At 40.8% G+C, this 14,479-nt stretch overlaps 1 protein-coding gene across 1 annotated transcript in view; it reads left to right on the top strand.

Annotated features, from left to right (window-relative positions):
- Positions 1-4,409: 4,409 nt before the first annotated feature.
- Positions 4,410-14,479, top strand: part of SMYD1 (SET and MYND domain containing 1) — a 34,701-nt gene continuing 24,631 nt past the window's right edge. Inside the window, exon 1 of the mRNA XM_004612042.2 lies at positions 4,410-4,540. Coding sequence (XP_004612099.2) covers positions 4,419-4,540 — 122 coding nt within the window. The 5' untranslated portion in view covers positions 4,410-4,418. The remainder of the gene's footprint in view (positions 4,541-14,479) is intronic.

Below are 14,479 nucleotides of genomic sequence, written 5' to 3' on the forward strand. Positions count from 1 at the left end.
CTGAGGGTTCACCACTCTAGATTATTACAGATCCGCTCAAGGGCAGGATTCCATTTAAGGTGTATTGCTTTCTCCTTTCCTCAGCTAATAATCCAGCCCTAGTACTCCAAATACAGTAGCTTAAAATATGCCAATTTTATAATCCTACAGTTTGACAGTCAGAAGCCATAAATAGAGTTTACTGGGCTGAAATCTTCCTATCACTCTCTAACTCCTACCCTCTTCCTTGTGTTGTCAATTTACTTCTCAAACATCAACACCATCTCCTTAAAAGAATTTCAATGATTCTGTTTGCTTATAATCCAAGTTAGTTTTCCATTCTCAAAATGTTTAACCTACTCTGTCACTGTCACCTCGTTGCTCATCAGTTTGCTTGAGCGGGCACCAGTAATGTCTCCATTGTGAGACTTGTTACTGTTTTTGGCATATCGAATACGCCACGGGGAGCTTGCCAGACTCTGCAGTGCAGGTGAGATACTCTTGGTTGCTTGCTGGGCTCTCCGAGAGGGGTGAAGGAATTGAACCTAGGTTGGCCACTTGCAAGGCAAACGCCCTTGCCTCTAGGCTATCACTCCAGCCCTTTAACCTAATCATATTTACTAAATCCCTTTTGCCATGTAAGGTAACATATTTATAGTATTAGTATATCTCTGGGGGCCTAATATTCTGTCGATCACACTTTAAAAGTGCAATATCAAGGTGAGACCCACATTTACAACACAGCCAGGAAGACTGTTCCCTCTTTCTGTTCTTAGGGCAGGTCGACTTCATCCTTGACCTTGACTTGGGCTAAATCTATTTTAAGGGTTCAGTGTCAGAGAAGGTCATCCTAATCCTTGCCTGCTTGAGCCACGAGCCCCCGGGGGAAGGCCCTGGTTGTTGCCAGGCCCCGAGTTTCCAGGCAACATGGGTATAAGCATTCATTTGAAGCTATGCTGGAGAACTCTTTTTTATTTTTATTTTTATTTTTTTGCTTTTTGTCACACCCAGCAATGCACAGGGGTTACTCCTGGCTTTGCACTCAGGAATTTCTCCTGGTGGTGCTCAGGGGACCATATGGGATGCTGGGAATTGAACCCAGGTCAGCTGCGTGCAAGGCAAACGCCCTACCCGCTGTGCTATCACTCCAGCCCCAACAACTCTTTTTCTTTTTTTTTTTTTAGTTTTTTTTTTTTTTAATTTTTTATTGAGTCACCATGTGGAAAGTTACAAAGTTTTCAGGTTTAAATCTCAGTTATACAATGCTCGAATACCCATCCCTTCACCAGTGCTCATATTCCACCACCAAGAATCCCAAGAACTCTTTTTCAATCCTTCAAATAAATTGCAAATTTAATTAAATGTTTTTTTGCCCCACCCAGTAGTGCTCAGGTCTTATGCCTAGTTCTATACTCTGGAGTCACACACAGCGGGGTTCTAGTGAGGGAACTATATGCAGTACTGAAATACAACCAACTCTGTGCAATTACTCTTTTGCTTATTATGTTAATGAATCTAAGAGCTTTTGGTGCTTCCAACTTTGAATATGTTAACTTATTTTGCTCCTGGCATGTACCAGAAGTTACTGAGATATTCCTTAGCTTCAGGTTTCATGTTTTCTGATTTAAAAGAATCATGATGTATAGTCTGACAAAGGAAATTTGATCTGCTTACAAAAGTCAAAGTAGTTTTAGGAGATGCTCTTTGGTTGAAGACAGAATTTCTAGCACATCTTGATTATTCAGGGAAGTGGATGCAAGAATAAATAAAATTAGAGCTGAAGAGATAGTACAGCAGGCAGAAGGCTTGCCTTGCATGTGACCGACCCAGGTTCAAGTCCTGGCATCCCATATGGTCCCCCAAGAATCACCAGGAGTGATTCCTGAGTGCAGAGCCAGAATAAGCCCTGAGTACCACTTGGTGTGGCCCCCAAACAAAAAGCAAAAGAATAAATAATATAGGTGTTACTTAACTAGATATTTCCAAGGTACCAAGCCCTGTGCTATGACCATTAGACAAAGTTATGATCTCTTTTAACACTCACAACAATTCAGTGAGGTAGAAATGATCCCTCAGTTTTATTGACACTCTCTCTTAAAGTCACAGTGGTAGACTCAGAATTCAAATACAGGTCTATGGGACTCTGAAGCCAGCGGTTGCAAACTACAGTACTCACAGAGATGTAGAGCCAGGGATCTTATAACTATACGCAGCTTGGAAACTGAAAACAAAGTGGGAGGGAAGGCACGACCATGGCTCTGCGAGTGCTTTTCCCCCAACTTCAGTGAGCACTGGGTGGCTGTGAAGAACAGAGGTATATGGTTCAGAGGGGATGTTAAGATTTTTCCTCTTAACATTTATCCTCCAGGGCCTCACTCTCATGTGACAAGGACAGATCATTTTCTTCTTTAAAAAAAAAAAAAGGTTATTTGGAGGCCATCCAGTGGTGCTCAGGGATTATTCCTGGCTCTGCACTCAGTGATCACTCCTGGTGGGCTCCAAGAGCCCAGTGAGGTGTCGGGCACCGAACCTGAGTCAGCCATGTGCAGAGCAAGTGTACTACCTGCTGTACTATTTCTCTAGCCCTATATCTTGGTATTTTCTAGACAGCAGATGTGAGTTTGAATAGAAAAACAGAAATAAAGGATTTTATATTCTCTTTCATGGGTTTAGAATATTTTTCTTTAATGATTTTATTTATTTTTTGCTGTCAATTTTTGCTTTATTTTTTGCTTTATTTATTTATGTTTTCTTTTTTTCCCTTCAGTTAAAATTGTTTATTGAGGGGTCAATGAGTAAATTCAGGGATTAAGATCCTTGCCTTGCACTCGGCTGACCCTGTGTTTTTTTTTTTTTTAAAGTAGAAAATTTTGTTGGAAAGCAGGAAAGAAAAGGGCTCCCCAAGTGGGGAGGAACTTAGTATAGGACTAAGTTCAGCTGACCCTGTTTTCATCCCCAGCAACATATACGCCCCTGAGAACCTCCAAGAATAGTTCCTGAGCACAAAGCTAGGAGTAAGTTCTGAATACTGATGGGGGTGCCTCCCCTCAAACAAAGACCCCCCAAAGACCCATTTTTTTTATTGAATTATAATATTAGGCATGCTTCTGGGATATATAATAAATCAACAATGTATATTATACCTTTAGAATCCCCTCTTTAAGCACGGTATTTTCCTTCATCACACAACTGACAAGTTTGAGTCCACTTTTTAAAAATTGCATACTTGATTTACCTACTTCCTTCTCTTCTGGTAATAAGTAGTTTGTGTTTACAGTCTAAAAGTTTGTTTTTGTTGTATTCATTCACAGAAACAACATAAGGTCCCCTGAACCCTGTCAGTAGTGATCCCTGAACATAGGGTCAGGAGTAAGCCCTGAGCACCTCTGAACATGGACAAAAACAAAAACAAAAATGGAAATTTCCTGCATTTTTCAGGGGGGGTCATTGATTGGAACTGACTTTTTTTTTTTTTTTTTTTTTCAAAATGGTCACACCCGGCAATGCTCAGAGTTACTCCTGGCTCTGTACTCAGGAGTTACTCCTGGCGGTGCTTGGGGGGGTGGGGGGGAACCATATGGGACCCTGGGAATCAAACCCGGGTCTGCCGCTTGCAAGGCAAATGCCCTACCCGCTGTATATATCCAGCCCCTGGAACTGACATTTGCAAGGTCAGCCTTCCCTCTCTATCCAGCCTGCATCCAGCTTTCCTACATGTTCAGCTATGCACGGGGCAGAGAACTCCCAGACTTTGGTGGGGGTGGGGGTGGGGAGTGGAGATTGGTGGGCAGGTAATCAGAGAAGATGGCCTTAGGCCGGGAACCTAAATAGTAAGGCCATGTCTATGCCCAATGGATCAGTTTAACAGCAGCTACTTTCTGGAAACAGTCGGCCTGTGGGGGCAGTGTTGGGGGTGTAGTTCATTTGACAAAGGGCAGACCTGCCATTGAGGGGTCCCAGAACAGAAAGTGTCTTCTCTCTTCTCTCAGTCCCTTTCAGCTGTCTGCTTTGGATTGACAAAGGCATCTGGCTGCTAAAAATACACCACTGACCAAATGCTGCCCATTCCAGCTAAAGCTGAACAGGATCGCAGCGACTCAACTTTTAACTTTTTGCGACTTAACTTTTTGCAGAGGAACGTTTCAAACATTTTCAGGCCCAGTACCAGAAGCACACCAGCCCGTGGACGTTTTCTTCTCTGTCAGTTTTGCAGTTGACAGATGAACTGTCCTTTTGCCTGACCCATCTCCAATCCCAGTTAAAGTGGGGGGAGGGGAGGTGAGGGCCCTTTGGGGAGTGGGGGTAGGGAAGGGGAGGTGGCTTGTCCATTTATAGGCTTGCTCTTTGGGATACCGAAGGTGCTGAAATAGCAGCAAGGGACTTGGCTGGATATGTTAAATAGCTCTGCTGTCTGCAAGCCTGAGATTACAGTAGGAAGAATGGAGAACGTGGAGGTCTTCACTTCCGAGGGCAAAGGCAGGGGTCTGAAGGCCACGAAAGAGTTCTGGGCTTCGGATGTCATCTTTGCTGAGCGTGCCTATTCTGCAGTGGTTTTCGACAGGTATGAAATATGGAGAGTGGCTTCCTTTTCTTCTGTAGGATTGATTCCTGCCAGACTCTGAAATACTTGGCTTTCATAATCATCAGGAAAAGGGCTTGGGTCCATACAATAGCATTAAACTACTGACAGTCATTTGGGGACATCATCATCATCATCATTATTATTATTATTATTGTTGTTATTGTTATTATTATTATTTTCTGCAAAGAATTGTTGCCAGTAGGACTGGCACTGGTCCTCAGGAGGGTTATAAGACTTCGAGCACTTTCTAATATGAACTTGGATGCGCGGACCTGCTGTGTGTGGTGAGTGGAAGGTGGGTGTGGTGCTATAGAAACATTTTCTTATGCAACGACCCCTGCTTTTCTTGTATTTCTTGGATATAATACATACACTAGAAGTTGAAGTAATTGCTAAAGCAATTATTTTAAATAGCTTATTTTAAAATAATTTTAAAACAGCAATTTTTAAAAATAGCATTGTAATGCACAAGTAACATTTGAACCCATTTACTTTAAAGAAATTAGAATATCTCTAAGATAAGAATCTTTTACCTTTCTCACCTCCAATCACAACTCCTTCCCCTCCATTTTTCTCAAGTAATTCTTGATGTGATTTTAGCATATTCTTATAGATTATTCTTGTTTTAGTATGTGATATATATCTCTACTTATCAAAAATGTATAGCTTCCATTTGTCCATTTTTAAAAAATAAACATGGTATCATAATTCTGATATCATTCTAGAACTTGCTCTTTTAACTAAATATGATTTTAATCTCTATCCTTATGGAGACTATAAATATCTATGTACTTCTTTTAAATCCTTAATGGTCTGTTTGCTTATTTTCATCTACAATAGTTATCTTCTAATGTCTATTCATAAGCTACAGGAATTACCAGTTTAACAGCTATAAATATTCTACCCAATATATATGTGAAATTTTATCGATCCATCCCCCTAGCAAGAGAAATTTGATGGTTTTCATAAAAAAATAACATTCTTGTAATTAAAACTATTGGCATTGCTTATTCGTTCATGTGTGACAATTTTCTAGGAGACAGATAGAAAGATGGATTGTGGGGGCAGGCTGTTTCCCATCCTCATGGGTTCTCCAAAGTGGTGCTTTCAATTTATGTTCCTATTTCTCCATAGCCCTGTTCATGCTTGGCCACTAAAACTTTTAAATAGCACTTAATCTTATATTTCAGTAGAAACACTACATTCTAATGAAATCATGACCGTTTTCTCTAAGCCCATAGTTGGAATGACCCATCTGAAATTCGTACGGTCTGAATCCAAATGGCCTCTGCTAATCTGGAGATACACTCTCTCTGCACTGAGTGAGAAGGACACTGCTTCTTTTTTTTTTTTTTTTTTTTTGCTTTTTGGGTCACACCCGGCGACGCACAAGGGTCACTCCTGGCTCTGCACTCAGGAACCACCCCTGGCGGTGCTCAGGGGACCATATGGGATGCTGGGAATCGAACCCGGGTCGGCCGCGTGCAAGGCAAACGCCCTACCCGCTGTGCTATCACTCCAGCCCCAGAAGGACACTGCTTCTTAGACATCATTGGATCAGCATTCTAGTTATCTATTCTTCCCTCTTATTGAAATTGTCAGGGAAAAGGCAGCAAATGGGATATGTAGTCAACTACCACATGTGGAAGACAAGGTGCTGAGGTGAGAAAAAAAGGCGAGTTTGTCCTTTTTTTCGTTAATTTATTTGTTTGCATCAGGAATGGTGATGAATCTTAGAGACTTGGGTTCAAAATTAAGAAATAAAAAGGCAGGAGCTGGAGCCATAGCACAGTGGGGAAGGCATTTTTCTTGCATGCGGCCAACCAGGGTTTGGTCCCCGGCATGCAATATGGTCACCTGAGCACTGCTAGGAGTAATTTTTGAGTGCAGAATCAGGAATAACCCCTGAGCATCACCAGGTATGGCCCCAAAGCAAAACAAAGAAAAAAAAAAGAAAGGAAAATAAAAAACAAAGACATAGAAACTCCAAACAATGATCTTGGTGCTGCCACCGAGTTGCTGCTTTGCCGTGTATAGGCAGGAATGTCTCTTTTGGTGCTTTCAATTGCCCAAAGTCAGTATGACCAATCAGCTTTGCCTTCAAGAGCTTTGGTGCTCAATGAGTTTTCCTATCTTTGTAAAAGTAACACATTCCTATTTTTGAACAGTTAAGAAGAAAAATTATATCTGAACACCAACACAAAGGCTATGGTCATTGTTGCCTAGTTCCCTCTAGTAAGACAGATTTTACTTGTTTGTGCTTCATGAAAATATTATGGTGTTTCATTTAATAATTTAGGTATCATCTGTTTTCCTATAAACTTTTTATATTCACTATTATGCCCTCCTCAAACTACTTTATGACTAGACATTAAGGTAATTTTTTAATGATAAATAATTCATCAAGCACTTAAAGTAATATTGATAAAAACCTTGGTATGAAATGTTCATGCAAAATATTACATAAAACCACATAGTATCAAAAATAGCAATAAAATCAGAATTTTTGTAAAAATAGCAGTAAAATGAGAATTGTTGGGGAGGTGATGTTGAAAGTTATTTTTAAAAAATCTAAAAGGACTGGAGAGAGAGCTCAAAGGGCTGAGCATAGGCTTCATGGACAGGAGACCCAGTTTTGTTTGTTTTGCTTGTTTTTGTTGTTGGGGCCACACCAGTGGTGCTCAGGGCTTACTACTGACTCTGAGTTCAGGGATCACTCCTGGTGATTCTCAGGGGAACAATTTGGGGTGCTGTGGATCAAGCCTGGGTCGACCACATGTAGGGCGAACATCTTACCTGCTGTACTATTGTTCCAGCTCTAGGAGACCCAGCTTCGATCTCTAGTATACCTCATGGTCTCCCAAGAACCACCATGAATAGCACCCCACTCCCATTTCAGAGTTGGAAGTAACCCCTGAGAATTTCCAGGTATGGTCCCCAAACCAAAGAAAACAAAAGCTAAAAAGCAAAAATACCCAAAAAACAAAATGAGGCTTGTGGCAGGCCCAGGTTCAAGCACTACTGGGTATGCTTTCCTCCCCAGCCAAATAATAAGTTTAAAAAGATATTTTGAAAAGGTGATCTGCCCAAGCCTGTCATAGCAAGATCAAAGGCTGTATTTTCTTAGGGAGTACCTGAGTCTGAGAAGCATCAGAGCTTATTCTCCTCTCATTCCCATATTAATCTCCTAGTGAGATTGAGTCACATAGGTTCAAAACCTGACTGGGGAGGTAGGACTGAGTCACCCACAAAAGCCTCTTTGTTAATGAGGAACATTTTAATCCATGTCATTGCATTGCAAAACAGGCTTTCTGTCCTGTTCTTTAAACACATGAGGAAATATTTTATTTTTAGTCTAGTATTATATTAAATGGAAGTTAATTATTTCAGAGAACCATCTGTGGATCAGGGATTTGAACTGGGTTTGGCCATATACAAGATAAGAACCTCACCCACTGTACTATCTCTCTGGTGCCAGGATATGTATATTTAGAAGTAGAGCAGGAATAGCTATAATTTCATTCTGGTGATGCTACCATCCAACTTAACTAGAAAATTCCATTTTATTTTCCCAGTTTTCCCCATCCTCCTCTGTGCCTGCCCCAAGGGTGTCACTTTTCTGGATTTCCCCATTCTCTTCATTGCTGTTATTCTTGCTGTGATGACCATAGTCATGCATGCCTGGCTGTGATGCTCAGACATTGTTTAGGTGTGGTGCTCATAGGGGCCATCAGTGGTTTGTGGCACCAGGGATGACAGACAGCAGAGTCATCAGGCTCTAGTGGTCGAACAGTCAGGATTGCACTCTACCATAGTGGAGGCACTAGAGTTTGAATTCAATGCCTTATGCTATAAGCCACTCAACTATTTCCTGAGTCCCTAAAATTTGTGATCTAGTGCTCAGAATTTTTTGTTTTGTTTTTGGGCCACACTCAACGGTGTCAGAGACTATTTCTGGCTTTGTGCTCAGGAGTAACTCTTGACCATGTTCAAAGGGACCATATGGATACCAGGGGTTGAATAGGGGTCAGCTGCATGCAAAGCAAGTGTCTTAACCCCTGTACTATTTCTCCAGACCTGCCTAAAAAAAAGATACTCATTTCTACATGAATGTTTTATTACATACATTCATATTCCTAAACCATATGATATATATCAGTTTAATAAGTACCATATTTTGGGTATCAAGATTAGTTCTTACTCTTTCTTTTCTACTAGATCTTTCCACACATCTGTTGTTTATTAAACATAAATGCCTAGAAATATATATTTTTGATTTTTGACTTTTTGCTTTCTTTTTAACATTTAAATATTTGAAATATTTAAAATTCTTTTAAAATAATATAAAATCACCTCTACATATACTGTACATATTGATATCATAACAAATAGAAGTGTTCCACAATTAATCTTGTTTAAAAGGATCATTTTTTTGTTAGTTTGTTTGTTTTCTTTTTGGGTCACACCTGGTGATGCACAGTGGTTACTCCTGGCTCTGCACTCAGGAATTACTCCTGGTGGTGCTTGGGGGATCATATGGGATGCTGGGAATTGAATCCAGGTCGGCCGCATGCAAGGCAAATGCCCTATCTGTTGTACTATCGGTCCAGCCCCTAAAAGGATAATTTTTTAAAAAACACGTGAAGCATTATGCACTAAACCCAACCCTAACTTCTAATGACCTCTCAGGAGGCTACATGTAAAAGCTCCATAATCTGTAGTAATTGGCTAAAAATTAAATTTCAGAACTCAATAGCAACCTGGTCATTAAGGCTATCACAGACTAACATAAAATGCAGCCACATTTGAATTCTTATGTACTAAATAATGTGGCATTTTAAGCAAAAGTGACTGATGGGGTGACTTTATTGAGAGAATCTTAGAAGTATGGAATCTAAAGCAATCCAAGGTTGGTTAACTTCCAGAAAGGACAAGAATTGCCATAGGAAGATCATTTTTGGACTTTTTTATTATCGGTAGTAGCTTAAAGTGGTGGCCCCAAATAATGAGCCGGAAATAGAACACTTCAATGGCATTTTCCCAGTGACTCCTTTATTATAGTGGATATCTGGGAGTGGGGGACATCATTTCATTGGAGAAAGCCTCTGTCTTAATCCCACACTCGGCAATAGGGTAATTAAACTCATATACCTCTTTCATTATGTTGGTTACAGGGAGTCAATTCCCAGAAACACTTCATCAGAATGCAAAAAGTAATCTTGACTAAGAAGAGTTGGTTCAACTATAGCCCAGCGTATTGAAAGAGTAAATTGAAAGAGAAAAAGCCAAAAGCATGCATAGAAGAGGATGGCAACACCAGAAAATTCTTCATAATGTCAGTTCCAATCAATGACCCCTGAATAATACAGGGAATTTCAATTTCTGTTTTTGTTTTGTCTATACCCAGAGGTGCTCAAGGACTACTCCTGACTCTGTGCTCAGGGATCACTCCTGACAGGGCTCAGGGAACCATATATGATACTGGGGATTCAAACTAGGGTCTGAAACATGCAAGGCCAGTACCTTAACTCCTGTACAATTTCTCTAACCCAGGGGAAAAGTTCTTGTCATAAGGAATTTATTCATTTCTACCATTGTTGCAACAAGTCACACATTTTAGTGGCTTAAAGCAACATTCTTCAACTGCCAGCTTGAATTAGTGCCAATCTGCAAATTCAGAAAGTCTATAAACCACTGGTTTACCATGTTGGTTTTAACTGCTGGTCTATGGACCAGTATACAGGAAAGGTGCTGCTCAGCAGGTGTAAGAAGGTTAAAGAATGCTGGCTTAAAGAACACTAATGTTGGGGCTGGAATGATAGTATAACAGGTAGGGTATTTGTATTGCATGCAGCCAACCTGAGCTCAATCTCTGACACTGCATATGCTTGCCAGGAATGATTCCTGAGCATTGCCGGGTATGCTCAATAACAAAGAAAGAAACAAACAGAAAACCACAGATGCACACTTTATACTTTTGGAGATCAGAATCTAAAATGAGATCCATAGTGATTATGTTTCTTAGAGCTTTTAAATTTTAAACAATTTATTCCTTCCCTTTCTTTTCATTACTGTGATCACTGGAAGTTTCACACTTTCATTTGATGCTTAATCACAGAAGATGTTGAGAAAGCCAGAGTGATAACACAGTGGGCTGGAGCACATGCTTTGAGTTCAACTCCCATCACTGTCTGGTTCCCAGAACACTGCCAGAAGCAGCCTTGAGCCTGTGAACAACTGTGTGTGACCCCTGAGCACTTCTGAGTGTAACTCAAAAACAAAAGATCAAAACAATAACTAAAAAGATGTTAAGAGGGAACAGGATAGTGGATTTTCTTTTTAGTTCTCCAAATAAAAACTTAACGAGTTTCTAAATGGTTCTGTTTAAGGAGTTGAAATCCTTTAAGAGATTATGTATATTTCTATCTGAGTAGTGAAAAACAAAGTTGAGAAAGTGAGGTGAGTAGAGTATCTAGAGAGAAATTATTACCAGTCAGGGCCTTTTGAAAGTCAAACCAGTTATGAACTTCCTCCACTCATAACTGAGGAAGACAGTTGGACTTCTAGCTAGTAAAATTTTATGGTGTCATGTGGGAATGCCAGGATTAACCAGGACATATGCACCTTCACATGTGTGACCTTTAATCTCATAACAGCTGCAAGCAGAAGGGGCTGGGAGGTATGATGCTATAAATGGAAATAATTTAATAAACTGAATGGAGAACTTCCTACATGGTTAGTGCAGAAAATGAGAGACAGTTGGTTAAACCATTCCTGTTACTGTGTTAAATGTTTGCTGCATTTGATGCAAGGAAAATTGTAGTGGATTTAGGAATTTGCCTTTCACACTTTGGCTGTGAAAGCAGGACATGATGGTGCGGCCCTTGACTTGCTTTGAGCTATATTGATGGATACATTTTACTAAGTAATCCTCAAATTCAGAAGTTTGGCAATGATTCTTTTGAACACCTATAAGATCAAATGCTGGCCCCTCCCACCCCCCAAATTGCTGTGTTCACTCCATTTCAAGATGTGTTTCAAGCATGGCATGAGGGGTGTGGCTTCAGTTAGATTGAGGGGGAGTTTGAGCGTCATTTCCTGTGAAGTTGTGGCTGGGAAAATATTGAATATTGTTATTTCATTATCCCTAGCCCTCTTCCTTTCCCTCTGCTAATGTTGTGATGATTGTGGCTCACATGCATGCTTGACTGTGGGATCCACATACTTGGCCATAGCTCATGCTGGGTGAAAGTGTGTTTGTTAAATTCCTTTCGTTGAGTTTTGCACATGTGAACACTCTTTCTGGGCTGGGGGCTGCTCCCAACCAGTGCTTAAGAGGTCTGAAGACCCTACTGATTATTTTCTGCCAACCAGGTTGGTGGTTCAGTGCAAGAGCCAAAGGATGCAATTCTACTTGGGTCCTGTGGTGCTGGGGATGCCTGGGCCATCCCAAGAGTGCTGGAAGCTTCTAAGGCCACACTTTTTTCCTTTTCTCTCTTTTTTGGTCATCAAAGTTTGGAAGGAGAGAGGAATGGGATGTCAGTGTGGTTTTTTTGTTTCCTTTTGTGGAACCAGGGATTGAACCTGGGGCCTCACACATGCAGGGTATCCCACACATCCTGCTATTAATTTTTTTTTAACTTAAAGAGGAGTCTTCATGCTTATCCCTATCTGAATGCTTCCAGAGTAGCATTACAAACTATCAAAATCATTTTGCGATTTTATTGTCAGCAGGTATATTGGTATGTTAGGCTTTGAGAGCTTACAAATAAGAGTGCACTTCTGAGGCTGGAAAAGGAAAGGAGGCACAGATGCTCATTTCTGGAATATCAGGGCCCAGATGAGGAGCAAAAACTAAAGTGAGCAGCCAGGAAATGGGCTTCAGAGAGCACAGAGTGGTAGAAGCACAGTCATGCTGTTACTTGGAGCTTCCTATTCATCTGCTCCACAGATCCAGCAGAGAACAGTCCCACAATAGGACTGCACTAATATTTTATAACCAATTTGATATTTTAGGGTAGTCTAGTATTTTTTCATAGGATAATTCATATTTTTATTTATAGACAGATATTCACACTCAGGCATAGATTTTATGTGCAAACTGAAATTGTCATCTACCAAACAACAAGATCATATTCTATATCCTCACACTGTTTCTCGGTTTCAAGGTCTTAATGCCAATAAAAACTCCAGCTATCTCCTGGAATGGCACAAGTACTGCCTCTTCTTTTTTATAATCACATGTATGACAATGTGGTGCCCCTGGGATTGGAGGCATGGACTGTGGCTAGGGTGAGCCAGGACAATCCTGAACCTGAAAGCTACTCAGAAAGCCCTCAGATTAACTTCCAGATAGAACACAGTTTACTAAGGTTTAAAATGTGCTCATTTGCAATTTATGTAAGAGCAAATGTATAGAACATGAAACAACATGATTTGTTAGGTGTTTTTAAAAAAATCTTATCAGTATTTTTATCCTTGGCATTATTTAGAATTGTTGATGCATGATGATAGTGAAAACCAGATAGTGAAAACACAGGTTAGAGCACATGCCTTGCATGCACCTGACCTAGGTTCCTTCCCTGGTACCATATGGCCTCCCTTACACTGCTGGGTGTGATTCTGAAGGTCCTTGAGCATCATCAGAGGGGTGGCCCTGGTGGTCCCTGGCATCACAAGGGTCCTTATAGCATGTATCTTCAGGTTCTCACATTAAACTGCCAACCAAGGGACTGGAGTGATGGTACAGTAGGTAGGGTGTTTGCCTTGCACATGACTGATCCAGGTTCAATTCATAGTACCCAATATGGTCCCCCAGGCATCTCTAGGAGTCATCCCTGAGTGCAGAGCCAGGAGTTATCCCTAAGCATAGCTGGTTGTGGCCCTCAAACAAACAAAAAACAAAACAAAAGAAAAATGAATAAGGAAGAAAGGAAGGAAGGAAGGAAGGAAGGAAGGAAGGAAGGAAGGAAGGAAGGAAGGAAGGAAGGAAGGAAGGAAGGAAGGAAGGAAGGAAGGGAATAATGAGAAGGGAACGGAAGGGAAGGGAAGTTAAGGGAGGGAAGGGAAGGAAGGAAAAAAATGAAAAGAAAAAAACCGTAGAAACCAGAGCTATCATACAAGGCAAGTTACCTTGTATGTGGCTGACCCGGGTTTGATCCCTGGTTTCCCAAGCTCTGCTAGGAGTATCCCTGATTTCAGAGCCAGGAATAAGCCCTGAACACCACCGGGAATAGCCCAAGAAACAAAACAAAACAAAACAAACCTCTCCAAAAAAAGCAAAAAATGAATAAATAAACTGTCAGGCAGGCTGTCCAAGAATTATTGTGAGTGGCCGGCAGGGGAGGAGGACTGGGCACTTCCTGGGATGCTCCACCCCCGCCCCCAAGAAAACCCCATACTTATAGTCAACTTTGATCTGAAACTACTAGCAATCTTTATTTACCCACCAACAAGTTTCTTCTTTGGGAGGAGACATTTTGGAAAGTGATGCATATATACAGTATCTTGATTGTGGTAGTGCTTTCACAAGTATATGTATACGTAAGAGTTTATTAAATGAAACATTTTATTTTAAAAAATTTTTTCACAACTGGCAATGCTCAGGGGTTACTCTTGGCTCTGCATTTAGGAATTACTCCTGGTGTTGCTCAGGGGACCATATGGGATGCCGGGGATCGAACCCTGGTCAGCTGTGTGCAAGGCAAATGCCCTACCCACTATACTATCACTCCGGCCCCTAAATAAAATATTTTAAATAGGTGCAGCCTTTAATGCATGCCAATTACACCTCAATAAATCTAATTTTAAAATACAAAGCCATGTGGACAAATGAAGGGACACTCTGACGTGCTTATACCAGTACCTTTGCAAAAGTTTTGGAGTTATTGCAACTAAATTTGCAATTTGGCCTTAAAT

This window comes from Sorex araneus, chromosome X (genome assembly GCF_027595985.1).
Source record: "Sorex araneus isolate mSorAra2 chromosome X, mSorAra2.pri, whole genome shotgun sequence".
Lineage (NCBI taxonomy): Eukaryota > Metazoa > Chordata > Mammalia > Eulipotyphla > Soricidae > Sorex > Sorex araneus.